The 27157-nt window shown below is 53.9% G+C and overlaps 2 protein-coding genes across 2 annotated transcripts in view; both read right to left on the bottom strand.

The window, feature by feature from the left end:
* Positions 1-549: 549 nt before the first annotated feature.
* On the bottom strand, positions 550-27040 carry LOC139226938 (pigment epithelium-derived factor-like). The gene is made up of 8 exons (XM_070858032.1): positions 26910-27040; positions 19087-19174; positions 12980-13196; positions 9767-9922; positions 8260-8463; positions 6239-6381; positions 4471-4681; positions 550-1420 (listed from the first exon to the last, which is right to left on the bottom strand). Exons 2-8 carry the CDS (start codon positions 19159-19161, stop codon positions 1146-1148), a joined length of 1281 nt encoding a protein of 426 aa, XP_070714133.1. The 5' UTR covers positions 19162-19174; positions 26910-27040; the 3' UTR covers positions 550-1145.
* The window catches only part of serpinf2b (serpin peptidase inhibitor, clade F (alpha-2 antiplasmin, pigment epithelium derived factor), member 2b), a 31196-nt gene continuing 27005 nt past the window's right edge, over positions 22967-27157 (bottom strand). Inside the window, exons 8-10 of the mRNA XM_070857992.1 lie at positions 26910-27157; positions 24326-24532; positions 22967-22997 (exon numbers count right to left, since the gene is read on the bottom strand). Coding sequence (XP_070714093.1) covers positions 22967-22997; positions 24326-24532; positions 26910-27157 — 486 coding nt within the window. The remainder of the gene's footprint in view (positions 22998-24325; positions 24533-26909) is intronic.

Below are 27157 nucleotides of genomic sequence, written 5' to 3'. Positions count from 1 at the left end.
GGCGATCCCGACATCCTCCAATCACAGCAGTGAGCACACGCACTGCATCCTGTAACACTGTTTACATTCACACCAGAAATAAGCACAGGCGCAGACACAGGTTTATCTGAGATTTATTCCCCGTGATGTATTTCAGTCGGTCTCTTCCATGATTATAGCTGAGGTGGTACATTCACGTGTGAAATTAACTCTTCAAAGACATGCCTTGAGGTTCATGTGCTGGGGGAAATAATGTGGTTAGTGCAAGACATGGCGCGTATTAGTGCCGGCGGTGAGCTCCGGGATCCCGGGGTTAGTGGCGTTGCAAACGGATTTTGTTTCTGAAACATTCAGCTGTCAAACAATGAAAAGTGGTTTTGATTTTCCTGCCGGACAATCGAGGAGCAGATTCCAAGATTAATCCTTTCATAGATTTGCCCTGTCGCAAGGATAGAATGCCGGATTTAACCCTTTCGCTAACCTGTCCAGATTTAACATCATTGACCTCGGGGAGGGAGTGAAAATATCTCCCACCCCCAGGGGCCTGGCAGACAGGACCCCCCCCCCCCCCCCAATCAGCCTCACCGCCCCTCTCCCCAACAGGCAGCTGGAGTGTGGTGGCATTGGGTTTCTTCCAGTTACCTCTTCCAAACAAGTGAAGGCACAGGAGGTGTGTGAGGAAGACCAAGGGAGGCGAGTCCCACTGTTGGGTGAGAAAGATTGAGTTAGAATAAGAGACCGAGTCTTAACTTCACCAGAGTGAGGGGAGAGACATAGAAGGATGGGGAGGAGGGAGAGAGGGCGATGGGTTGTACAGAGGGGGAAGGAAGTCTCTGATGTCGCAGGGCAGTGGTGACAATGACGGAGGGAGACGGGCCAGCATTGTTTGTGGGAAGTGGTGTAGCCGGGGGGTGGGAGTTTGGTGCTTCCATTGTCCCGATGTGTAAAGCACGGCCCTGGTGAGAAATGTGAACTCGCGCGAAACCGGACGGGTTGGATTGGGCGAGGGGGCGGGTGACGACCCCTCTAGACACGGGCTTTGCTGGGTGAGTGTTGGAGGGGTTGCGGAAAAGGCGGGGGTGAGTGTTTGCTGGGCGAGGTGAGGGGGTGACCACCCCTCGAGACACGGGCTTTGCTCGGTGATAATTCCAGGCCGGTTCCAGTGTCTATTGACGGCGCAAGCTTTCCACCAGCTCGCTGGGATCCGTGACCCTCCCGATGTGGAGCAAGGAGCCAGACGGGTTGTCGTACAGGACCAGGATGAAGGGCCGGTTGACGTGGAACTCCATGGTGAGTTGTCGGTCGTTGGGGTCTGCCCGGGGAGGGTCCTGAGCTCCCCGCTCGCTCAGCTCCAGGAGTGCGCTGTGCTTAATGCTGGAGATCTTCACCGGGACATTGGTGATCTTGTTGAGTTGGGACAGTGTGTACAGCGGATTCAGACCTGCGGCAAAACAAAGACATGTCTATGTTCCCAGGCTTTACTCTTTGCTCGAAACTTATGGGAGAGATAAAAAGTCATTTTACAAACTTCCCACAGAAAGTGTCAAAACACATCTCTGCCGCGTGTTCAAAACCGCTTCTAGTCCAGGAACACAGGTGGAGGAAGGTGTGGAGCTTTAAGCTGCTGGAGAGTCTGACGGACTGAACATGGCAATGAGGGACATGGGTGTATAAAGATGGGCCGAATGCCCTCCCTCATCCGTGACTGACTGGTGAGAAGCTGCGGGAAATCGGCAAGTAAGGATTTGCTGACGCCACACTTTGGTATTGAAAACCTATAAATTATCAACGAATCTTACAGCGCAGGAGGCCACTCGGCCCATCAGGCCTGTACCGGCTCTGTGACAGAGCGATCCAATCAGTTCCACTTCCCCCGCTCTTTCCCCATATCCCGGCAAATTTTTTCCCTTCCAAGTATTTATCCAATTCCCGGTTTGAAAGTTACTATTGAATCTGCTCCCACCGCCCTTTCAGGCAGCGCGTTCCCGATCACAACAACTCGCTGCGTAAAAATAATTCTCCTCACCTCCCCCTCGGGTTCCATCGCCGATTATCGTCAATCTGTGTCCCTCTGGTTACCGACCCTCCTGCCCCGGGGAACAGTTTCTCCTTATTTACTCCATCAAACCCCTTCCTGATTTTGAACACCTCGATCAAATCTCCCCTTAACCTTCTCTGTTCCAGCCTCTACACATAACTCTCCCTCATCCCCGGGACCATTCTGGTAAATCTCTTCCGCACCCTCCCGAAAGCCTTCACATCCTTCCGACAGTGCGGTGCCGAGGAGTGGACACAATCCTCCAGCTGGGGTCCATCCAGTGTTTATACAGGTTTAGCACAACTTCCTTGCTGTTGTATCCCCTGCCTGCATTTAGAGGCAGACTCCTGTTGTTACAGGAACCTTGCTTAAAGCAAGACTTACATTTCGATCATGTCTTTCACAACGTCCCAAAGAGCTTCACAGCCAATGAAATATCTTTTGGAGTGTAGTCACTGTTGTAATGTGGGAAATGTTGCAGCCAATTTGCAAACAGCAAGCTCCCACAAACAGCAATGTGATAATGACCAGATAATCTGTTTCAGTGATGTTGATTCAGGTATAAATATTGACCCCGGGACACCGGGTATAATTCCCCAGCTCTTCTTCGAAATAGTGCCATGGGATAATTTATATCCACGAGAGGACAGATGGGACCCAAATTAATGTCTCATCCGAAAGATGGTCCCTCCGACAGTGTGGCGCTCCCTCAGTACTGCCCCTCCGATACTGCAGCGCTCCCTCAGCACTGCCCCTCCGACAGTGCGGCACTCCCTCAGTACTGCCCTTCCGACAGTGCGGCGCTCCCTCAGTACCGCCCCTCCGACAGTGCGGCGCTCCCTCAGTACGGCCCCTCCGACAGTGCGGCACTCCCTCAGTACTGCCCTTCCGACAGTGCGGCGCTCCCGCAGTACCGCCCCTCCGACAGTGTGGCACTCCCTCAATACTGCCCCTCCAACAGTGCAGCACTCCCTCAGTACTGCCCTTCCGACAGTGCGGCGCTCCCTCAGTACTGCCCCTCCGACAGTGCAGCACTCCCTCAGTACTGCCCCTCCGACAGTGCGGCGCTCCCTCAGTACTGCCCCTCCGACAGTGCAGCACTCCCTCAGTACTGCCCCTCCGACAGTGCAGCACTCCCTCAGTACTGCCCCTCCGACAGTGCGGCGCTCCCGCAGTACCGCCCCTCCGACAGTGTGGCACTCCCTCAATACTGCCCCTCCAACAGTGCAGCACTCCCTCAGTACTGCCCTTCCGACAGTGCGGCGCTCCCTCAGTACTGCCCCTCCGACAGTGCAGCACTCCCTCAGTACTGCCCCTCCGACAGTGCGGCGCTCCCTCAGTACTGCCCCTCCGACAGTGCAGCACTCCCTCAGTACTGCCCCTCCGACAGTGCGGCGCTCCCTCAGTACTGACCCACCGACAGTGCGGCGCTCCCTCAGTACTGCCCCTCCGACAGTGCGACGCTCTCTCAGTACTACCCCTCCGACAGTGCGGCGCTCCCTCAGTACCGCCCCTCCCACAGTGCAGCGCTCCCTCAGTACTGCCCCTCCGACAGTGCGGCACTCCCTCAGTACTGACCCACCGACAGTGCGGCGCTCCCTCAGTACTGCCCCTCCGACAGTGCGCCGCTCCCTCAATACTACCCCTCCAACAGTGCGGCGTCCCTCAGTACTGCCCCTCCGACAGTGCAGCGCTCCCTCAGCACTGCCCCTCCGACAGTGCGGCACTCCCTCAATACTGCCCCTCCGACAGTGCGGGGCTCCCTCAGTACTGCCCCTCCGACAGTGCGGCTCTCCCTCAGTACTGCCCCTCCGACAGTGCAGCGCTCCCTCAGTACTGCCCCTCCGACAGTGCGGCGCTCCCTCAGTATTGCCCCTCCGACAGTGCGGCACTCCCTCAGTACTGACCCACCGACAGTGCGGCGCTCCCTCAGTACTGCCCCTCCGACAGTGCGCCGCTCCCTCAATACTACCCCTCCAACAGTGCGGCGTCCCTCAGTACTGCCCCTCCGACAGTGCAGCGCTCCCTCAGCACTGCCCCTCCGACAGTGCGGCACTCCCTCAATACTGCCCCTCCGACAGTGCGGGGCTCCCTCAGTACTGCCCCTCCGACAGTGCGGCTCTCCCTCAGTACTGCCCCTCCGACAGTGCAGCGCTCCCTCAGTACTGCCCCTCCGACAGTGCGGCGCTCCCTCAGTATTGCCCCTCCGACAGTGCGGCACTCCCTCAGTACTGCCCCTCCGACAGTGCAGCGCTCCCTCTGTACTGCACTGGGAGTGTCAGCCTGGATTATGTGCTCAAGACTCTGAAGCGGGACTTGAACTCACGACCTGCTGACTCAGAGGCATGGGAGAACTCTGCCCAGTGAGCCACGGCTGGTGTGGGTATTGGTAGAAGGTGGCAATGTGAAGCAGTAAGCGACCCTCTTTGATCATCGTGCTGAGTGTCACTTACTCATCTCTCCGAGCGGCTCCTTCAGCTCTTGGTTGCTGTTGATCTTGAGTCTGGGCAGAGAGACACTCGCTCGCACATCCTGCAGCTGACTGACCAGGTCGTGGATAAAGACGGGGTTGAGGTTCTCCTCGATCAGGCTCATGTTGCTCCTGATGTCGGTGGGCAGGAAGATGAGCAGGCTGATGTCACCCAGATATCGAAACAGGCCGATCTGAAGGACAAAGAGACCGACAACTTTACCAATCCCACCGTCACCCCGGCCAAATACACAGAACCCTGCCGAATCCCTGCCTCTGTGGGCTGAGCCCCACACGGAGCAGGAATGGCCCAGGCTCCATCCTCAGCCTATGCTGAGCCAGCTGATCACACCAGGGAGACGGTGCCCTCAGTGCCCTTGCATTAGGGCCTCTTGCTCCGGAGTGCTGTCCGGTGACCCCGTGCTGGAAAGAGCAGCTCTGCAACTATTGGATGAGGAAAAGTTTCAGCTGTACTGCCCCTCCGACAGTGCGGCACTCCCTCAGTACTGCCCCTCCAACAGTGCAGCACTCCCTCAGTACTGCCCCTCCGACAGTGCGGCACTCCCTCAGTACTGCCCCTCCGACAGTGCGGCACTCCCTCAGTACTGCCCCTCCGACAGTGCGGCACTCCCTCAGTACTGCCCCTCCGACAGTGCGGCGCTCCCTCAGTACTGCCCCTCCGACAGTGCGGCACTCCCTCAGTACTGCCCCTCCGACAGTGCGGCGCTCCCTCAGTACTGCCCCTCCGACAGTGCGGCGCTCCCTCAGTACTGCCCCTCCGACAGTGCGGCGCTCCCTCAGTACTGCCCCTCCGACAGTGCGGCGCTCCCTCAGTACTGCCCCTCCGACAGTGCGGCGCTCCCTCAGTACTGCCCCTCCGACAGTGCGGCGCTCCCTCAGTACTGCCCCTCCGACAGTGCCACGCTCCCTCAGTACTGCCCCTCCGACAGTGCCACACTCCCTCAGTACTGCCCCTCCGACAGTGCGGCGCTCCCTCAGTACTGCCCCTCCGACAGTGCGGCACTCCCTCAGTACTGCCCCTCCGACAGTGCGGCGCTCCCTCAGTACTGCCCCTCCGACAGTGCCACGCTCCCTCAGTACTGCCCCTCCGACAGTGCGGCGCTCCCTCAGTACTGCCCCTCCGACAGTGCGGTGCTCCCTCAGCACTGCCCCTCCGACAGTGCGGCGCTCCCTCAGTACTGCCCCTCCGACAGTGCAGCACTCCCTCAGCACTGCCCCTCCGACAGTGCGGCGCTCCCTCAGTGCTGCCCCTCCGACAGTGCAGCGCTCCCTTAGTACTGCCCCTCCAACAGTGCGGCACTCCCTCAGTACTGCCCCTCCGACAGTGCGGCGCTCCTTCAGTACTGCCCCTCCGACAGTGCAGCGCTCCCTCTGTACTGCACTGGGAGTAACAGGCTCGAGGGGCTGAATGGGCCTCCTCCTGTTCCTGCGGCTCAAGTAATGGGGGGTGAGGGGTGGAGCACCGACTCAGGGTTACAATAAGGGACAACGGGAGGGGGGGGGAACAGTTTCCTCACACACGGGGCTATCAGAGAATCGGGTCCCTTCCCAGAACCGTGCTGATTCCGGGGGGAGAGAGGGATAACTCCAGGGTGGGGCCAGGCAGGGAGAGCGGGGAGAGCTCCGGGTTGGGGCCAGGCGAGTATAGCTCCGAGCTGGGGCCAGGGCCGGCACAAACTCCCTGGGCCCTGCGCTCTGTGACCCTCAGTTCATCAGTGGGTAGACATTACCTTGCACCTCAAGTCAGAGTCATAGCCATAACGGAGAGGATAGTGTGTGTCGGTCATCATGGGAACGTTGACATCTCGGCCATAACTTATGCTGAACGCCTTTTGTGCTGTGTTTGCTGATTTAAATTTGGTTAACAGTTCACCTGAAACAAAAGAAAGGACAGTGTAGGGGAGTGTTGGACTACGGTTCACAGACTCACACCTGGCCCACAGGTGGCTCACAGACTCACACCTGGCCCACAGGTGGCTCACAGACTCACATCTAGCCCACAGGTGGCTCACAGACTCACATCTGGCCCACAGGTGGCTCACAGACTCACACCTGGCCCACAGGTGGCTCACAGACTCACACCTGGCCCACAGACTCACACCTGGCCCACAGATGGCTCACAGACTCACATCTGGCCCACAGGTGGCTCACAGACTCACACCTGGCCCACAGGTGGCTCACAGACTCACACCTGGCCCACAGACTCACACCTGGCCCACAGGTGGCTCACAGACTCACACCTGGCCCACAGGTGGCTCACAGACTCACACCTGGCCCACAGGTGACTCACAGACTCACACCTGGCCCACAGGTGGCTCACAGACTCACACCTGGCCCACAGGTGGCTCACAGACTCACACCTGGCCCACAGGTGGCTCACAGACTCACACCTGGCCCACAGGTGACTCACAGACTCACACCTGGCCCACAGGTGGCCCACCTTGGATCCATCACGGCACAATGTGAATCGGCCCCCGCTACAATACCCAATCCCTCACCACCGACTCCCTGTCTGAGGTTGAACCAGAGTCTGTGTGCAACCATGTTGTCGTATTTGACCCTGAGCTGAGCTTCCTCACCACGACTACCTACTCCCACCTCTGTAACATCGTCCGTCTCCGCCCCGGCCTCAGCTGCTGAAACCCTCATCCGTGCCTTTGCTACCTCCAGACTTGACTATTCCAACGCTCTCTTGGCTGGCCTCCCATCTTCCACCCTCCATAAACTTCTGCTCATCCAAAACTCTGCTGCCCCATGCCCTAACTCGCACCAACTCCCACTCACCCATCATCCCCTGTGCCCTATGTCCTAACTTGCACCAAGTCCTGCTCACCCATCACCCCCTGTGCTCGCTGCCCCGTGTACTAACTCGCACCGAGTCCCACTCACCCATCACCCCCTGTGCTCACTGCCCCGTGTCCTAACTCACACCGAGTCCCGCTCACCCATCACCCCCTGTGCTCACTGCCCCGTGTCCTAACTCACACCGAGTCCCGCTCACCCATCACCCACTGTGCTCGCTGCCCGTGTCCTAACTCACACCGAGTCCCGCTCACCCATCACCCCCTGTGCTCACTGCCCCGTGTCCTAACTCACACCGAGTCCCGCTCACCCATCACCCACTGTGCTCGCTGCCCCGTGTCCTAACTCACACCAAGTCCCACTCACCCATCACCTTGTGCTCGCTGACCCATGTCCTAACTCGCACCAAGTCCCACTCACCCATCACCTTGTGCTCGCTGACCCGTGTTCTAACTCGCACCGAGTCCCACTCACTCATCACCCCTGTGCTCGCTGACTTACATTGGCTCCCTGTCTGGCAACACCTCAATACTTCTGTGAGAGCACCTTCAGGGGCGGAGAGGGAGGAACTGGTGATCGTTTGTGTGAATCTGTGTTGATTTGTCCAGAGGGGCCATTACAGAGTATTTTTTAAATTCATTTATGGGATGTGGGCATCGCTGGCAAGGCCGCCATTTATTGCCCGTCCCTAATTGCCCCTCGAGAAGGTGGTGGTGAGCCGCCTTCTTGAACCGCTGCAGTCCATGTGGTGAAGGTGCTCCCACAATGCTGTTAGGGAGGGAGTTCCAGGATTGTGACCCAGCGACGAGTCTTTGACGAGAAGAGTTATCCTGACTGAGCTGTGCCCCGGGGGCTCCACACTGAGCCAGCTAACCACAGTTCCACATCCCCCCCTCCCCCTGACAGTGTCGGACCCCGACCCGCCTGTGTCCTGTGTGCTGAGACTTACCCTTATAATGAGCGGCACTGAGCAGCAGCAGGCTGAGGTCCTGCGGGATTGTTGCAATGACCTTGTTAATCAGGCCGCTGGAGCGAGACTTCATCCATTGGTTAATAGTCCGCAGATCTTGCTGCTCATTCCCAAACATAGCCTTGGGTCTGGAACCGTAGAACTCATCAACTTGGTTCAAAAAATTCGCTCTCATTCTCAGTTCTAGGCGAAAAAAATAACAAAAAATCGCAGCTCGTTACAACAGTTTCATTCACCGACCGGATTTCCCAGTGAGTTTCCGCAGATTTATCACAGACTCATTCAGGCCGGCTTCACTCCATCACTATTGTCGCTGGTGCCCGCTCTCACACTCACTGTCGGTGCCTGTCCGTTGCTCACACAGGAGGGACAAGCTGGAAATCCACTGGTCACAGAGAACTGGGCCGCAACATTCTCACTCACTCAGCCCCACCCTGGGCTCAAAGATAGGCTGAGACACACTATGCCTGCTAGTCTTTCTCTCACACACACACACCGAGACACTCTCTCTCAGACACACACACACACACACACACACACACACCGAGACACTCTCTCTCAGACACACACACACACACACACACACACACACCGAGACACTCTCTCTCAGACACACACACACACACACACACCGAGACACTCTCTCTCTCACACACACACACACACACACACCGAGACACTCTCTCTCTCACACACACACACACACACCGAGACACTCTCTCTCAGACACACACACACACACACCGAGACACTCTCTCTCAGACACACACACACACACACACACACACCGAGACACTCTCTCTCTCACACACACACACACACACACCGAGACACTCTCTCTCAGACACACACACACACACCGAGACACTCTCTCGCACACACACACACACACACACACCAAGACACTCTCTCTCTCACACACACACACACACACACCGAGACACTCTCTCTCTCACACACACACACACACACCGAGACACTCTCTCTCTCACACACACACACACACACACACCGAGACACTCTCTCTCTCACACACACACACACACACACACACACCGAGACACTCTCTCTCTCACACACACACACACACACACACACACACACCGAGACACTCTCTCTCTCACACACACACACACACCGAGACACTCTCTCTCTCACACACACACACACCCACACACACACCGAGACACTCTCTCTCACACACACACACACACACACACACCGAGACACTCTCTCTCTCACACACACACACACACACACACACACCGAGACACTCTCTCTCTCACACACACACACACACACACACACACACACCAAGACACTCTCTCTCAGACACACACACACACACACACACCGAGACACTCTCTCTCTCACACACACACACACACACACACACTCATACTCACACAATGTAACACTCACACAGTTTCACTGACGGGTCTCTGTGATTCTCACTGTCATGGATTAAGACTCAATAATTTCTTACTCTGCTTTACGTAAATTCGAGAAACCAGTTTGAAGTTTTTGGGGCGAGCGGTGACCTTCGTCAGCAACTCCTTGTACACACTGTGGACCTCCAGGTCCTTCACTAAATCATAGTTCAGGAGTCTCTCCAGAATCTGTGCATTTTTGGAGACAGCACCTTAAAGAGGGAATAAAAACACCAAGATAGTACCATCAGCACTGCCATTACTCCATCACCCTGCTACAAATAATGGCCCAACCGTCTGTGGATACTTAGAAACATAGAAAATAGGTGCAGGAGTAGGCCATCTGGCCCTTCGAGCCTGCACCACCATTCAATAAGATCATGACTGATCACTCCCTCAGTACCCCTTTCCTGCTTTCTCTCCATACCCCTTGATCCCCTTTAGCCGTAAGGGCCATATCTAACTCCCTCTTGAATATATCCAATGAACTGGCATCAACAACTCTCTGCGGCAGGAAATTCCACAGGTTAACAACTCTCTGAGTGAAGAAGTTTCTCCTCATCTCAGTCCTAAATGGCCTACCCCTTATCCTAAGACTGTGTCCACTGGTTCTGGACTTCCCCAACATCGGGAACATTCTACCCGCATTTAACCTGTCCCGTCCGGTCAGAATCTTATACGTTTCTATGAGATCCCTTCCCATCCTTCTAAACTCCAATGTATAAAGGCCCAGTTGATCCAGTCTCTCCTCATATGTCAGTCCTGCCATCCCGGGAATCAGTCTGGTGAACCTTCGCTGCACTTCCTCAATAGCAAGAACGTCCTTCCTCAGATTAGGAGACCAAAACTGAACACAATATTCCAGGTGAGGCCTCACCAAGGCCCTGTCCAACTGCAGTAAGACCTCCCTGCTCCTATACTCAAATTCCCCTTGCTATGAAGGCCAACATACCATTTGGCACCTTCACCACCTGCTGTACCTGCATGCCAACTTTCAGTGACTGATGAACCATGACACCCAGGTCTCGTTGCACCTCCCCTTTTCCTAATCTGCCACCATTCAGATAATATTCTGTCTTCGTGTTTTTGCCCCCAAAGTGGATAACCTCACATTTATCCACATTATACTGCATCTGCCATGCATTTGCCCACTCACCTAACCTGTCCAAGTCACCCTGCAGCCTCCTAGCGTCCTCCTCACAGCTCACACCGCCACCCAGTTTAGTGTCGTCTGCAAACTTGGAGATATTACACTCAATTCCTTCATCCAAATCATTGATGTATATTGTAAAGAGCTGGGGTCCCAGCACTGAGCCCTGTGGCACTCCACTAGTCACTGTCTGCCATTCTGAAAAGGACCCGTTTATCCCGACTCTCTGCTTCCTGACTGCCAACCAGTTCTCTATCCACGTCAGTATATTACCCCAAATACCATGTGCTTTGATTTTGCACACCAATCTCTTGAACCTTGTCAAAAGCCTTTTGAAAGTCCAAATACACCACATCCACTGGTTCTCCCTTGTCCACTCTGCTAGTTACATCCTCAAAAAATTCCAGAAGATTTGTCAAGCATGATTTCCCTTTCATAAATCAATGCTGACTTGGACCGATCCTGCCACTGCTTTCAAATGCGCTGCTATTTCATCCTTAATGATTGATTCCAACACTTTCCCCACTACTGATGTCAGGCTAACCGGCCTATAATTACCCGTTTTCTCTCTCCCTCCTTTTTTAAACAGTGGTGTTACATTAGCTACCCTCCAGTCCATAGGAACGGATCCAGAGCCAATAGACTGTTGGAAAATGATCACCAATGCATCCACTATTTCTAGGGCCACTTCCTTAAGTACTCTGGGATGCAAACTATCAGGCCCCGGGGATTTATCGGCCTTCAATCCCATCAATTTCCCGCCTAATAAGGATATCCTTCAGATCCTCCTTCTCGCTAGACCCTCAGTCCCCTAGTATTTCCGGAAGGTTATTTGTGTCTTCCTTCGTGAAGACAGAACCAAAGTATTTGTTCAATTGGTCTGCCATTTCTTTGTTCCCCATTATAAATTCACCTGAGTCTGACTGCAAGGGACCTACGTTTGTCTTCACTAATCTTTTTCTCTTCACGTATCTATAGAAGCTTTTGTAGTCAGTTTTTATTTTCCCAGCAAGCTTCTTCTACTCTATTTTCCCCCTCCTAATTAAACCTTTTGTCCTCCTCTGCTGAATTCTAAATTTCTCCCAGTCCTCAGGTTTGTTGCTTTTTCTGGCCAATTTATATGCCTCTTCCTTGGATTTAACACTATCCTTAATTTCCCTTGTTAACCACGGTTGAGCCACCTTCCCCGTTTTATTTTTACTCCAGACAGGGATGTACAATTGTTGAAGTTCATCCATGTGATCTTTAAATGTTTGCCATTGTTTATCCACTGTCAACATTCACTGCCCGTTCATTGCTAAACCGCACAGAACATGTTCGCTCCATCACTGTACCCCAGGGAGAGTCAGCACCTTCAGGGACTGTACCCCAGGGAGAGTCAGCACCTTCAGGGACTGTACCCCAGGGAGAGTCAGCACCTTCAGGGACTGTACCCCAGGGAGAGTCAGCACCTTCAGGGAATGTACCCCAGGGAGAGTCAGCACATTCAGGGACTGTACCCCAGGGAGAGTCAGCACCTTCAGGGACTGTACCCCAGGGAGAGTCAGCACCTTCAGGGACTGTACCCCAAGGAGAGTCAGCACCTTCAGGAACTGTACCCCAGGGAGAGTCAGCACCTTCAGGGACTGTACCCCAGGGAGAGTCAGCGCCTTCAGGGACTGTACCCCAGGGAGAGTCAGCACCTTCAGGAACTGTACCCCAGGGAGAGTCAGCACCTTCAGGGACTGTACCCCAGGGAGAGTCAGCACCTTCAGGGACTGTACCCCAGGGAGAGACAGCACCTTCAGGGACTGTACCCCAGGGAGAGTCAGCACCTTCAGGGACTGTACCCCAAGGAGAGTCAGCGCCTTCAGGGACTGTACCCCAAGGAGAGTCAGCGCCTTCAGGGACTGTACCCCAGGGAGAGTCAGCACCTTCAGGGACTGTACCCCAAGGAGAGTCAGCGCCTTCAGGGACTGTATCCCAGGGAGAGACAGCTCCTTCAGGGACTGTACCCCAGGGAGAGTCAGCACCTTCAGGGACTGTACCCCAGGGAGATGAGAGGGGGGACAGAATAGAAGAACAAGATGGTGACAGCTGACAGTCAGATTGAGGGCGAATGGAGAAGCAGGTTCCTCACCCAACGACAGTGCAGACAGAGACGTAGCTACGCTCAGGGGAGACAGGAAGATGTTGGCCATGGGGTTCTTGTTGGCCATCGCCCGGTAAAGATCGTAACCAAAGTCGGAGATGGAGTATGCAAGTCTCTGAACCGGAGAGGTCAGGATCTCCTCCTCTTCCTCTTCCATTGGGAGACCCGGCGACTCCAGGTCCGTCGTCCCCTCCTCGAAATGGCCCTGGAAACATCAATCCAATGGTCAGTCGGCACAGCACTGAGACCACGGCTTTGTGTTATACCCTGATAGGCTGGACTCTGATCGGACGGTTTATATATCGAATAATGGATACCCGGGAGTGAGTTACAGGCTGGACTCTGATCAGGGGGGTTTATTTGAGTCTAGAATGGGGAGTTCTGTAATGTTCTTAGTTTTTGTTTCCGTATTTAAGGAAGGATATACTTGCATTGGAGACGGTTCAGAGAAGGTTCACTCGGCTGATTCCAGAAATGAAGGGGTTGTCTTATGAAGATAGGTTGAGCAGGTTGGGCCTGTACTCATTGGTGTTTAGAAAAATGAGAGGTGATCTTATTGAAACATGTAAGATTCTGAGGGGGCTGGACAGGGTGGATGCAGAGAGGATGTTTCCCCTCATGGGGGAATCTAGAACTAGAGGCCATAGTTTCAGAATAAGGGGCCGCCCATTTAAAATGGAAATGAGGAGTAATTTCTTCTCTAAGGGTTGTAAATCTGTGGAATTCTCTGCCCCAGAGAGCTGTGGAGGCTGGGTCATTGAATATATTTAAGGTGGAAATAGACAGATTTGTGAACGATAAGGGAGTCAAGGGTTATGGGGAGTGGGCGGGGAAGTGGAGTTGAGGCCAGGATCAGATCAGCCATGGTCTTATTGAATGGCGGAGCAGTTTGAAGGGGCCAAATGGCCGACTCCTGCTCCTAGATCTTTATCGGTCTGTTTGGGAGATCTTTCTCTCTGATCTTGATGACTGGGTTTGTTACACTCTTGGAGATTTTCAGTCTGTCTCACTCTCCCTGGACCCCCTGCTAACACAGTGTCAGGATTGGCCTCAGAGATGTTGTATACTAACAGACCGGGATTATTCCATGAGTCCCAGTGTGGGGATGATTAACCTCTGAACTCTTCCCTCCTTCACTTTCCCCCTTAACGAGCAGAAGCCAATAGTTCCTGCGGTATACAGCGAGACAGTCCGAGAATAGGCTCATAAACAGACCGCCGTAGACTGGCCTTCCTCACAGCGCATGGGGCCATTCAGCCCCTCGAGCCTGCTCCGCCATTCAATGAGATCGTGGCTGATCTGTATCCTAACTCCATCCACCCAACTAGGCTCCACATTCTTGGTTAGCAAAAATCTACTGATCTCAGATTTAAAATTACTGACTGAGCGAGTATTTACTGCTTTGTGTGGGAGAGAGTTCCACACTTCTATTGCACTGTGTGTGTGTGAAGTGTTTCCTAACTCCTCCCCTGAATGGCCTGGCTCTGATTTTAAGGTTCTGCCCCCTGGTCCTCGACTCCCCCACCAGCAGAAAAATTTCTCCCTATCTACGCTCTCAATTCCTTGCAAAATCCTATAAAAACTCAATTAAATTACCCCTTAACCTTCTATGTTCCATCATTATTTGGCAGTCCCTCGAAATCGAGGAAGACTTGCTTCCACTCTAAAAGTGAGTTCTCAGGTGACTGAACCGTCCAGTACAGGAATTACAGTCTCTGTCACAGGTGGGACAGACAGTGGTTGGAGGAAAGGGAGAGTGGGACTGGTTTGCCGCACGCTCCTTCCGCTGCCTGCGCTTGTTTTCTGCACGCTCTCGGCGACGAGACTCGAGGTGCTCAGTGCCCTCCCGGATGCTCTTCCTCCACTCCGGGCAGTCTTTGGCCAGGGACTCCCAGGTGTCGGTGGGGATGTCGCACTTTATCAGGGAGATTTTGAGGGTGTCCTTGAAATGTTTCCTCTGCCACCCAGGGATCGCTTGCCATGTAGGAGTTCTGAGCAGAGCACTTGCTTTGGGAATTTTGTGTCGGGCATGCGGACAATGTGGCCTGCCCAATGGAGCTGGCCGAGTGTGGTCAGTGCTTCGATGCTGGGGATGTTGGCCTGGGTGAGAACACGGACAGTGCGTCTGTCCTCCCAGGGGATTTGCAGGATCTTGCGGAGACATTGTTGGTGGTATTTCTCCAGCGATTTGAGGTGTCTGCAATATATTGTCCATGTCTCTGAGCCATACAGGAGGGCGGGTATCACTACAGCCCTGTAGACCATGAGCTTGGTGCCTCAACCTTCTATATTCCAGGGAGTACAAGGCTGGTTTATGTAATCTCTCCTCATAATCGAACCCTTAGAGCCTGGGTAACATTCTGGTGGATCTGCGCGGCTGTCCTTCCCAGGCCCAGGTCCGTACACAGTGCTCCAGATGTGGTCTAACCAGGGCTTTGTATTGCTGGAACGAAACTTGCTCCCCTTTGTATTCTCGGCCTCTGGTTAGAAAGGCTAACGTTCTATTTGCTTCTTTGCTGATTTTGTGTACCTGACGGCTACGTTTCATGTGATGGGTGTACGCAGGCCCTGCACCGCCTCTGTTCCTGGCTTTTTACCCTTTAAATTAAACTCAATCGATCCTTTTAGCTGCAAAGTGGATGACATCACAGTGACCTCCATCTGCTGTAGTCTCACCCACTCACTGAACTCTCCACGCCGCCTGTCATCTGTCATTTTATGTTCCCGTTTACAACTTACTGTGGCACCAATCGTCGTGTCATCAACAAATTGGACATAGAGATCTCTAATGTGGTATCTAAGTAATGAATAGATACAGTGAATAGGTGGGGCCCCAGCACAGATCCTCGTGGGACTTTGAGTGCCCTCGAAAACCTCTGGTCAGTTATTAAGACTCTGTGCGTAGCTTTCAACATCGCTGCTTGTCTGGTGAAGAACTGAACTCGACCAGAAATTCAGTACAGGACACTGCTCCTAGAATCATTGTCATAGAATAAAACTAGCGCTGAAGGAGGCCATTTGGTCCATTGTGCCTGTGCTGGCTCTCTGGGAAAGCAATCCAATTATCCCACTAATCCTGAGCCGTGCCAATTCATAAATGCGTTGTCCATTACTGCTCCCAGTTCACTCATATTGAGTAACACTTACCTTCTGACCTGTACAGAGGCCCTCAGCCCATTCCCCAACACTGGAGCAATGTGCTGCACATGCTCTGGACTGAGATGTTAGTCAGTGAGCGAGCCTTGTAACTCCCGCCTTTATTTATTATGCAGCAAATGGCCAGCTTTCTGTCATGTATCAGTGTTGACACGTGGTCGGGAGATATTTCACCCCTCGAGCCTGAATTCAATGAGATCCTGGCTGATCTGTACCACAACCCCAGTTACCCGTCTTTGCTCCGTATCCCTCGATCCCCTGACCCAACAAAAATCTATCGGTCTAAGTTGGGAAAGCTCCAATTGACCCCCAGCACCCACAGCCTTTGGGGGAGAGAGTTCCCGATTCCCACGGCCCTGTGTGTGAAGAAGTGCTTCCTGACATCACCCTGAACGGCCGGGCTCTAATTTTAAGGTCCTGCCCCTTGTTCTGGACTCCCCCCACCAGAGGGAATAGTTTCTCTCGCTCGACCCCATCAAATCCTTTAATCATCTTAAACCCCTCGATCAGATCCCCCCTTAATCTCCTACACTCGAGGGACACAAGCCCGGTCTGTGCGACCTGCCCTCGGGATTTAACCCTTTCAGCCCCGGTATCAGTCTGGTGAACCTGCGCTGCCCCCCCTCCGAGGGCAATATATGCTCCCCGAGGGCCGGGGCCCAGGACTGGGCGCTGTGACTCCGGACGACTCCTCACTGCGACAGCACAGCTGAGATTGGGGAGGGTGGGTGGGTGGGCCGCAGCACTGAGCCATGCCCCAGGATTCTCACTGAAGAGCCACTCTCCACATCAGCACTGCCTTAAATTAGTTTGCCGCTGCTTGCTACAGGCTCGGTGAATCAGGAGGCCGGTTGTTTTCGGGGGCAGAGGGTGGTGTGCAGACTGGAGGGGGAAACAGCAAACCTCAAACACATCTGTGACTAACTAAAGAAATAAAGGACGGTATCCAATTAAAAACAAGGGCGTACAAAGTGGCCAAAACTAGCGGGAGGACAGAAGACTGGGAAGCTTTTAAAAGCCAGAAAAGAACGACTAAACAAATGATTAAGAAAGGGAAGATAGACTTTGAAAGTAAACTAGCACAAAATATAAAAACAGATAGCAAGAGTTTCTATAGGTATATAAAAAGGAAAAGAGTGGCTAAAGTAAACATTGGTCCCTTAGAGGACGAGACCGGGGAATTAGTAATGGGGAACATGGAGATGGCAGAAACTCTGAACAAATATTTTGTATCAGTCTTTACGGTAGAGGACACTAACAATATTCCAACAGTGAATAGTCTAGAGGCTATAGGGGAGAGGAGGAACTTAACACAATCACAATCACTAAGGAGGTGGTACTCAGTAAGATAATGGGACTAAAGGCAGATAAATCCCCTGGACCTGATGGCTTGCATCCTAGGGTCTTAAGAGAAGTAGCGGCAGGGATTGTGGATGCATTGGTTGTAATTTACCAAAATTCCCTGGATTCTAGAGAGGTCCCAGCGGATTGGAAAACTGCAAATATAACGCCCCTATTTAAAAAAGGAGGCAGACAAAAAGTAGGAAACTATAGACCAGTTAGCCTAACATCTGTGGTTGGGAAAATGTTAGAGTCCATTATTAAAGAACAGTTGGAAAAGTAAAATTCAGTCAGGCAGAGTCAGCATGGATTTATGAAGGGGCAGTCATGTTGACAAATTTGCTGCAGTTCTTTGAGGATGTAACGAACAGGGTGGATAAAGGGGAACCAGTGGATGTGGTGTATTTGGATTTCCAGAAGGCATTTGACAAAGTGCCACATAAAAGTTTACTGCACAAGATAAAAGTTCACGGGGTTGGAGGTAATATATTAACATGGATAGAGGATTGGCTAACAGAACAGAGAGTCAGGATAAATGGTTCATTCTCGGGTTGGCAAACTGTAACTAGTGGGGTGCCGCAGGGATCAGTGCTGGGACCCCACCTATTTACAATATATATTAACGACTTGGAAGAAGGGACTGAGTGTAACGTAGCCAAGTTTGCTGATGATACAAAGATGGGAGGAAAAGCAATGTGTGAGGAGGACACAAGAAATCTGCAAAAGGACATAGACAGGGTAAGTGAGTGGGCAAAAATTTGGCAGATGGAGTATAATGTTGGAAAGTGTGAGGTCATGCACTTTGGCAAAAAAAATCAAAGAGCAAGTTATTATTTAAATGGAGAAAGATTGCAAAGTGCCGCAGTACAGTGGGACCTGGGGGTACTTGTGCATGAAACACAAAAGGATAGTATGCAGGTACAGCAAGTGATCAGGACGGCCAATGGAATCTTGGCCTTTATTGCAAAGGGGATGGAGTATAAAAGCAGGGAAGTCTTGCTACAGTTATACAGGGTATTGGTGAGGCCACACCTGGAGTACTGCGTGCAGTATTGGTTTCCATATTTACGAAAGAATATACTTGCTTTGGAGGCAGTTCAGAGAAGGTTCACTCGGTTGATTCCGGGGATGAGGGGGTTGACTTATGAGGAAGGGTTGAGGAGGTTGGGCCTCTACTCATTGTAATTCAGAAGAATAAGAGGTGATCTTATCGAAATGTATAAGATTATGAGGGGGCTTGATAAGGTGGATGCAGAGAGGATGTTTCCACTGATGGGGGAGACGAGAACTAGGGGGCATGATCTTAGAATAAGTGGACGCCCATTTAAAACAGAGATGAGGAGAAATTTCTTCTCTGAGGGTTGTAAATCTGTGGAATTCGCTGCCTCAGAGAGCTGTGGAAGCTGGGACATTGAATAAATTTAAGTCAGAAATAGTCAGTTTCTTAAAGGATAAGGGGATATGGGGAGCGGGCAGGGAAGTGGAGCTGAGTCCATGATCGGATCAGCCATGATGGTATTAAATGGCGGAGCAGGCTCGAGGGGCCGTATGGCCGACTCCTGCTCCTATTTCTTATGTTCTTACAACCGGCTACTTACCTGCGGTAAAGACAGCACCTGGCTGGAGGCAAGTTGGACAGCTCCCAGGCACACCAGGGCAAGGAGAATCTTCATCCTGAATTCAGGGCTGAGAGGGAAACAACAAGGTCAGTTTCATCAGAGTCTGGGCGCAATGCGAAGATTGGCACAAGTCCCCCACTGTCAGAGGGTAGTACTGAGGGAGCGCCGCACTGTCGGAGGGGCAGTACTGAGGGAGCACCGCACTGTCGGAGGGGCAGTACTGAGGGAGCGCCGCACTGTCGGAGGGGCAGTACTGAGGGAGCGCCGCACTGTCGGAGGGGCAGTACTGAGGGAGCGCCGCACTGTCGGAGGGGCAGTACTGAGGGAGTGCCGCACTGTCGGAGGGGCAGTACTGAGGGAGTGCCGTACTGTAGGAGGGGCAGTACTGAGGGAGTGCCGTACTGTCGGAGGGGCAGTACTGAGGGAGTGCCGTACTGTAGGAGGGGCAGTACTGAGGGAGTGCCGTACTGTCGGAGGGGCAGTACTGAGGGAGTGCCACACTGTCGGAGGGGCAGTACTGAGGAAGTGCCGTACTGTCGGAGGGGCAGTACTGAGGGAGTGCCGCACTGTCGGAGGGGCAGTACTGAGGGAGTGCCGTACTGTCGGAGGGGCAGTACTGAGGGAGTGCCGCACTGTCGGAGCTGCGATCTTTCAGATGAGATGTTAAACCGAGGCCTTAGGGCTCTTGGGGAATATCCTTGAGGCCGGGTTTTTGCGGTTATTTGGCCCTCCGCGGTGAAAATCCCCGGGACGGATATCTTTGGGTCATTATTTGCGGCGGCGATGGGACGTACCGCCGGGGAGTGGAGCACCGATGTGCAATGACATGGATTGCGTTACAGTCGTACTTTCGGCTCACTCCTGACCTGTACGCCGTGCCCAGAATATTGACGGGTCAAATCCGATGGTGCAGCTCTGCCAGCAGCGGTAAGTATGGAAACCGGCAAAAAAGGTAAATTAAAGGTTTTATTTTTTAGTTTTTTTGCAGCGATTACTTAGTTTGAGTCTTGTAAATGTTTTTGGAATGTTTTTTCACTGCCCTCCCAAGGCCTCTCTCGCAGCACTCCCGGCCTCGGGATATCGTTGGTGAGGATCGCACTTTGTGCCGCGAGAACTTGTGCAACCTCTCCTTACCGCCGCGCAGTGCAAACAGTCAGTTTCATACCGCTACTGGTTCACCAAAAATCCAGCCCTTGGTGTCCTGGGGCAAAATCTATCCCTCAGCCAACGTCCACTAAAACAGATTATCTGGTCATTATCACAGTGCTGTTTGTGGGAGCTTGCTGTGCGCGTTTCTCACATTACAACAGTGACTACACTCCAACACTACCTCATTGGCTGTAAAGCGCTTTGGGACGTCCCGAGACTGTGAAAGGCACTATATAAATGCAAGTCTTTCTTTTACAGTGACTCCCAGTCCTTCAACTCCTCCTGTTTAAACCCCTCCATAGCCTCATCCTTCCCTATCGGCATCTTCCTCACAATCTCCATGTCTCTGAATCTCTCCTCTTGTACTTGCCCCGTTCCCCATCGCCCCCACCATTGCCCGCTGTGCCCTCCATTGCCTCGGCCTCATGCTTTGAATTCCCTTCTTGAACCGCCCAGATTTCCAACTATATTTAGATAGAATGCCAGGTGTTGTCATCACATGACCTCCAACCGCCCCGCCCCCATGAGACCACCATTGGTTGTCTGACATGTCAATCTTTGCAGCATTTGGTCAATAATGGCGGCTACAATACCCACAATGCTATGGGTCTGTCTATCCCACCATCACAGGATTGAGCGGCTGTGGACAGCCCAGGGCCCCATTTCATTACAGACTCGCTGCGATGCTGACAGGAGTGCCCAGGAGACTAATCTTTAATTACAGGAGGCTCCATGACAATCCAGTAAGGTCAGAGTTCCTGTAGCCCTCCCCGCCTCCCTCTCTTCCTTCAAGACCCTCCTTAAAACCCACCTCATTGTCCGAGTTTTTGAACACCGCACCTGATATTTCTTCAGCAGCCCCTCCCAAACCTGCGACCTCTAACCCCTAGAAGGTCAAGGGCAGCAGGCGCATGGGAACACCACCACCTCCACGTTCCCCTCCCAGTCACACACCATCCTGACTGGGAAATATATCGGCCGTTCCTTCATCGTCGCTGGGTCACAATCCTGGAACTCCCTCCCTAACAGCACTGTGGGAGCACCTTCACCACACGGACTGCAGCGGTTCAAGAAGGGGGCTCACCACCACCTTCTCAAGGGGCAATTAGGGACGGGCAATAAATGCCGGCCTGGCCAGCGACGCCCACATCCCAGGAACAAATGAAAAAAGTCTTCTTCTGGCTCGGGACCCATCGTTTCTCATTACAGATTATGTGAAGCGTCTGAGACTGTTTTTCGAGGTTAAAGGCGCTCTTTAAATATCAGTTGTGAATATTGTTTAGCCTGCCATGATTCCTAATTCGCTGATGTTCCGCCTCCAGGGACCAACTGCAGGGCCCAGTGGATAATTACTGTGGCTCTTACATTCCTCCCTACCCAGTGAAATTAATCACTTATATTGGAGCCAAATCTGTCGCAGGATAGGGGTCCCACTGATCATCCGACCCCACAACACCCGACCCCCCCACCCACCGACCCCCCGACCCTGTGCTGCCTCGGGGGATGTCACAGCTTCAATCCTGGGCCCTGGGGATTGGAGGCCAGCCGCTATGTGATTCAGTGGGGCTTTCCGAGAATTCCAAACCAGCACGGCCTCCAGCTCACAGGTCATGTTTACCGAAACGGAGATAAAGATGCAGCAAGGCATGTTTCACTGACCCTGGGCAGCAGAGATAAGGAAGCCAGGAGATTAGATGCACAAACAAATTAAATATGTCTCAGTGTCCCTGGGAGGGGATGTGGCAGAATGGGTGGGGGCGCGGTGGGGCGCGGAGGGGGGAGATTATGGCGCACTGTTGCCAAACGCTGCATGCAGTATAACTCTGGTCCCCATCGCACTCAGTTGGTAATTAGCTCCTCTATTTAGAGCACTGATTCCATTGATCCCGGGGATGGGAAGGCTGTCCTATGAGGAGAGATTGTGTAGAATGGGCTGATACTGTCTGGAGTTTAGAAGAATGAGAGGTGATCTCACTGAAACATACTGGATTCTGAGGGGGATTGACAGGGTAGATGCAGGGAGGATGTTTCCCCCGGGCTGGAGAGTCGAGAAGCAGGGGTCACAGTCTCAGGATAAGAGGTCGGCCATTTAGGACTGAGAGGAGGAGGAATTTCTTCACTCAGAGAGTTGTGAATCTTTGGAATTCTCTGCCCCAGAGGGCTGTGGATTCTCAGTCGTTGAGTATATTCAAGGCTGCGATTGATAGATTTTTGGACTCGAGGGGAATCGAGGGATATGGGGATCGGGCGGGAAAGTGGAGTTGAGGTCAATGATCAGCCGTGATCTTATTGAATGGTGGGGCAGGCTCAAGGGGCCGAATGGCCGACTCCTGCTCCTAATTTTTATTCTTTTCTTGTGTTCCTCATTAATATCTAGTTCCACAGAAACCAGTCACCTGCATCACAGAGCTTTACCGGTAAGCCGAGACACCCCAATTAGGTCAGCCCTTAACCCTCTACACTGGAGGGACACAAGCCCTCGGGATTTAACCCTTTCAGCCCCGGGGGTCTCAGTCTGGTGAACCTGCGCTGCCCCCCTCCGAGGGTAATATAGCCTCCTGAGGGGCGGGGCCCAGGACAGAATGCTGTCTTTGATTGGCTTGTACCATTGCAAGGTTCTCTCCCTCTGACCGATAGGTCAATGGTCTGGAGGGTTAGCCAGAGGCTGAATTTTGACCTGGTCAACTGGGTTAATGATCAAATGGCAGATTTACGGAAAATGCAAAGCTTCACTCTGAGACCTTCAACCAGAGACAGGCAGCAACCGGTTTAAACACATCCCCCTTACAGTTAACCCTTGCACCACTGACGGCTCCTGATGTCTGTGTTTCCAGAAGCCAAGGGTCATTTCAACTTTAAACATATTTCAGCGGCTGGCAATTATCTCCGTGTTTCACAGCGTTACAACATTCCATTAAAACAGTTGGCAAATTCTGCCGTGGGGCCCCTGAGTTTCTCAGAGCTCCAGAAACCACCGTCACAGTCCGCTCAGCTTGGCTCAGTTATTGGCACCTCACTGCTGGGCGGACCAGAGAGAGAGAGACCCGGCCCTGACCCCTCCTCGACCCCACCCCGACCCTGTCCCTGACCCCCCTGACCCTGACCCCCTGTCCCTGACCTTCCCTGACCCCCCTCCCCTGTCCCTGACCTTCCCTGACCCCCCTCCCCCTGTCCCCGACCCCCCTGACCCTGACCCCCCTCCCCCTTTCCCTGACCCCCCTCCCCCTGTCCCTGACCCCCCTCCCCCTGTCCCTGACCTTCCCTGACCCCCCCTCTCCCTGTCCTCGACCCCCCTCCCCCTGTCCCTGACCTTCCCTGACCCCTCTCCCCCTGTCCCTGACCCCCTCCCCCTTTCCCTGACCCCCCTCCCTTGTCTCCGACCCCCCTGACCCTGACCCCCCTCCCCCTGTCCCTGACCTTCCCTGACCCCCCTCCCCCTGTCCCTGACCTTCCCTGACCCCCCTGTCCCTGTCTCTGACCCCCCTTGACCCTGACCCCCCCTGTCCCTGACCCCCCTCCCCCTGTCCCTGACCTTCCCTGACCCCCCTCCCCCTGTCCCTGACCTTCCCTGACCCCCCTCCCCCTGTCCCTGACCCCCCTGTCCCTGTCTCTGACCCCCCTGATCCTGACCCCCCTGACCCTGACCCCCCTCCCCCTGTCCCTGATCCCCCCCTGTCGCTGACCCCCTCCCCTGATCCTGACGACCCTGACCCCCCCTCCCCCTGTCCCTGTCCCCCCCCCTGTCGCTGACCCCCTCCCCTGATCCTGACCCTGACCCCCCTCCCCCTGACGCCCCCCCTGTCGCTGACCCCCTCCCCCTGATCCTGACCCCCCCTGACCCTGACCCCCTCCCCCTGTCCCTGACCCCCCCCTGTCCCTGACCCCCCCCCTGATCCTGACCCCCCTGACCCCCTCCCCCTGTCCCTGACCCCCCCTCTCCCTGACCCCCCCCCTGATCCTGACCCCCCTGACCCCCCCCCTGTCCCTGACACCCCCCCCCCCTGTCCCTGACCCCCCCCCTGATCCTGACCCCCCCAGCCCCAGGATCTGTGAGCAGGGGAGGGGGTACCAGCTGAGCACGGCCCGGGAGCCCGGAGCTTCCCAGTTGCCGGGTGTGGTGACATCGGAGCAGGTCCATTCTCCACTAGAATGGAGCTTGAAGCAGGTGTCTGAGCAGGAGATGTGTTTGTAGTTTGGGTCATTGACCGTATTCTGGATACGCTGTGTGTGGGAGCGGTGAGGTTGCTGCTGGGATAGTGCCCGGAAGCCTGAGTCTCTGTTGCACCAAATCAGACAGATTTACAGATTACAGCGAATCTGCAGCAGGCCATTCGGCACAGCTCCACAACGGCCCCCTCCCACTCTAACCCCCCGCCCGTATCCCTCCATTCCTTCTCCCTCCTCTACACACCAAGCCTTCCCTTCAATGCACCAGTGCTGCTCTCCTCCACCACTCCCTGTGCAGCGAGAGTTTATTGTTGTGGGGAATTACCGGCACTCTGGAGTGATTGTACCGGCTCAGAAATAACTTGAATCACAATGAGAAGTGCCTCAGACAATTTTTGTTATACACACCTCTGATCCAAGCTGGGATCCCCATCCTCTTCCAGTTCATTCGCTTTATACACAATCCCAATGGACTAAACCCCTTCCCATTCACTCCCATTGTACACAATCCCAATGGACCCAAACCCCTTCCCATTCACTCCCATTGTACACAATCCCAATGGACCCAAACCCCTTCCCATTCATTCCCATTGTACACAATCCCAATGGACCCAAACCCCTTCCCATTCACTCCCATTGTACACAATCCCAATGGCCCCAAATCCCTTCCCATTCAGTACTAACCCCACTATAACGCATTCCCTGATAACCTGCTCAGCGTGCTAACTCGATCTCTCAGCGGCTGAATGAAGTGGGTCGGGACCCTGACCCCCCAGTCTCCGTGTGTTGTGAGCAATGTTTGTGTTCAGTGTTTTTTGTTCCAGGTGATGTTGAGACAGCAGTTTGCCAACACAAGCTGTCAGCCCCTGTCACTGGGCTGGAGCTGTCCAGAGCACGGCAGGGCAGGGAACCAGTACAAGCTGCTGTACACCAGACTGGGAATGACCCACGTACCCCTCCCAATCACAACATCTTCACAACCCTGAACCCTGCCCGAGGCCGTCCGCCTGCACGGACTGGAACTGTTCACAGTTACAGTCCTTACCTCCTTACGTGGCTTGGTCTCGAATGTTATCTGATAACCGCTCCAGTGAAGCGCCTCGGGACGATTTACTGCATTAAAGGCGCTATATAAATGCAAGTTGTTGTTGTTCCCAATTACATCCTGCACCGACTGTAACCACATTCAAACACGATCAGTGCCACAGATTCTCATCTCCACCTTGATTTTAAATGAGTTATAAGAAAGAAAGAAGGACTTGCATTTCTATAAGCGTCGGGGGCGGAGTCCAGGGCACAGGGCGGAGGAGGATGCTCAAAGAACGAGTGCAAATAATCGCTCTGTTTCTATAGCCCCTTTTACCACCACCGGATGTCCCAAAGCGCTTCACAGCCAATGAAGTACTTTTGGAGTGTAGTCACTGTTGTAATGTGGGAAACGCGACAATCAATTTGCACACAGCAAGCTCCCACAAACAGCAATGTGATAATGACCAGATAATCTGTTTTTTGTGTTGATGATTGAGGGATAAATATTGGCCCCAGGATACTGGGGATAACTCCCCTGCTCTTCTTCAAAATAGTGCCCTGGGATCTTTTACATCCACCTAAGAGAGCAGACGGGGCCTCAGTTTAACGTCTCATCCGAAAGACGACACCTCCGACACTCCCTCAGGACAGCCCCTCCGACAGTGCGGCGCTCCCTCAGTACCGCCCCTCCGACAGTGCGGTACTCCCTCAGTACTGCCCCTCCGATAGTGCGGCGCTCCCTCAGTACAGCCCCTCCGATAGTGCGGCGCTCCCTCAGTACAGCCCCTCCGACAGTGCGGCGCTCCCTCAGTACCGCCCCTCCGACAGTGCGGCGCTCCCTCAGTACTGCCCCTCCGACAGTGCGGCGCTCCCTCAGTACCGCCCCTCCGACAGTGCGGCGCTCCCTCAGTACCGCCCCTCCGACAGTGCGGCGCTCCCTCAGTACTGCCCCTCCGACAGTGCGGCGCTCCCTCAGCACTGCCCCTCCAACAGTGCGGCGCTCCCTCAGTACTGCCCCTCCGACAGTGCGGCGCTCCCTCAGTACTGCCCCTCCGACAGTGCGGCGCTCCCTCAGTACTGCCCCTCCGACAGTGCAGCACTCCCTCAGTACTGGAGTGTTAGCTTGCATTTTGTGCTCCAGTCCCTGGAGTGGGACTTGAACCCACAACCTTCTGACTCAGAGGCAAGGGAGCTACCCACTGAGCCACAGTTGACATTGAGCACAAACTTTATCCTTTTGATGTTTTGCTCAATTGATTCATAAGCCTCAAATCTTGCTCAGGAATCGAGGGCACTTTCTGAATCACCAGCCTCAGCCACTGCACACTGAGCGGTGTTATGTGAAGAGACGAACTGTTCCTCAGCTCACCACTGTACAAGGACGGGGCTTCCTCTCCAGCCCAACACTCTCTGATGTGCTGTTAGTATTTGAACAGTAAAAGTGCTCAGCTCCTTACCTGCCTGAGCAGAGAGCGACTTTTGCAGAGCGAGCGGTTTGCAGCCAGCAGCCTTTCTCCCTCCGCTTTCCTGAGTCGATGTTTTTCCTGGCGCTGCGAGTCTCAGGGCGTTTCTGAGGCAGAGCCAAGACTGTCTCGGGCTCTGCGGGTCTGCACACAGCAACGTGGCTGAGAGCAGGGCTGGCCAGATCCTCAGGGGATCCCAGTGAAAAATAAAACCGCTTCCTGTCCACGCAGGCACTGGGAAA

The sequence above is a fragment of the Pristiophorus japonicus genome, chromosome 16 (assembly GCF_044704955.1).
Source record: "Pristiophorus japonicus isolate sPriJap1 chromosome 16, sPriJap1.hap1, whole genome shotgun sequence".
NCBI classification, from domain to species: domain Eukaryota; kingdom Metazoa; phylum Chordata; class Chondrichthyes; family Pristiophoridae; genus Pristiophorus; species Pristiophorus japonicus.
Note: the sequence above shows the minus strand (reverse complement) of the source record. Positions and strands in the feature narration are given on the sequence as shown.

Excerpts from the sequence above, each read along its gene's own strand:
- LOC139226938 (XM_070858032.1), bottom strand. The coding sequence starts at position 19,161 with ATGAAGATTCTCCTTGCCCTGGTGTGCCTGGGAGCTGTCCAACTTGCC. Across the intron at positions 9,923-12,979 it reads TCTGTCTGCACTGTCGTTGG|GTGCTGTCTCCAAAAATGCA; the intron begins GTGAGGAACCTG and ends TCCCTCTTTAAG. Across the intron at positions 4,682-6,238 it reads ACTCTGACTTGAGGTGCAAG|ATCGGCCTGTTTCGATATCT; the intron begins GTAATGTCTACC and ends TTTGTCCTTCAG.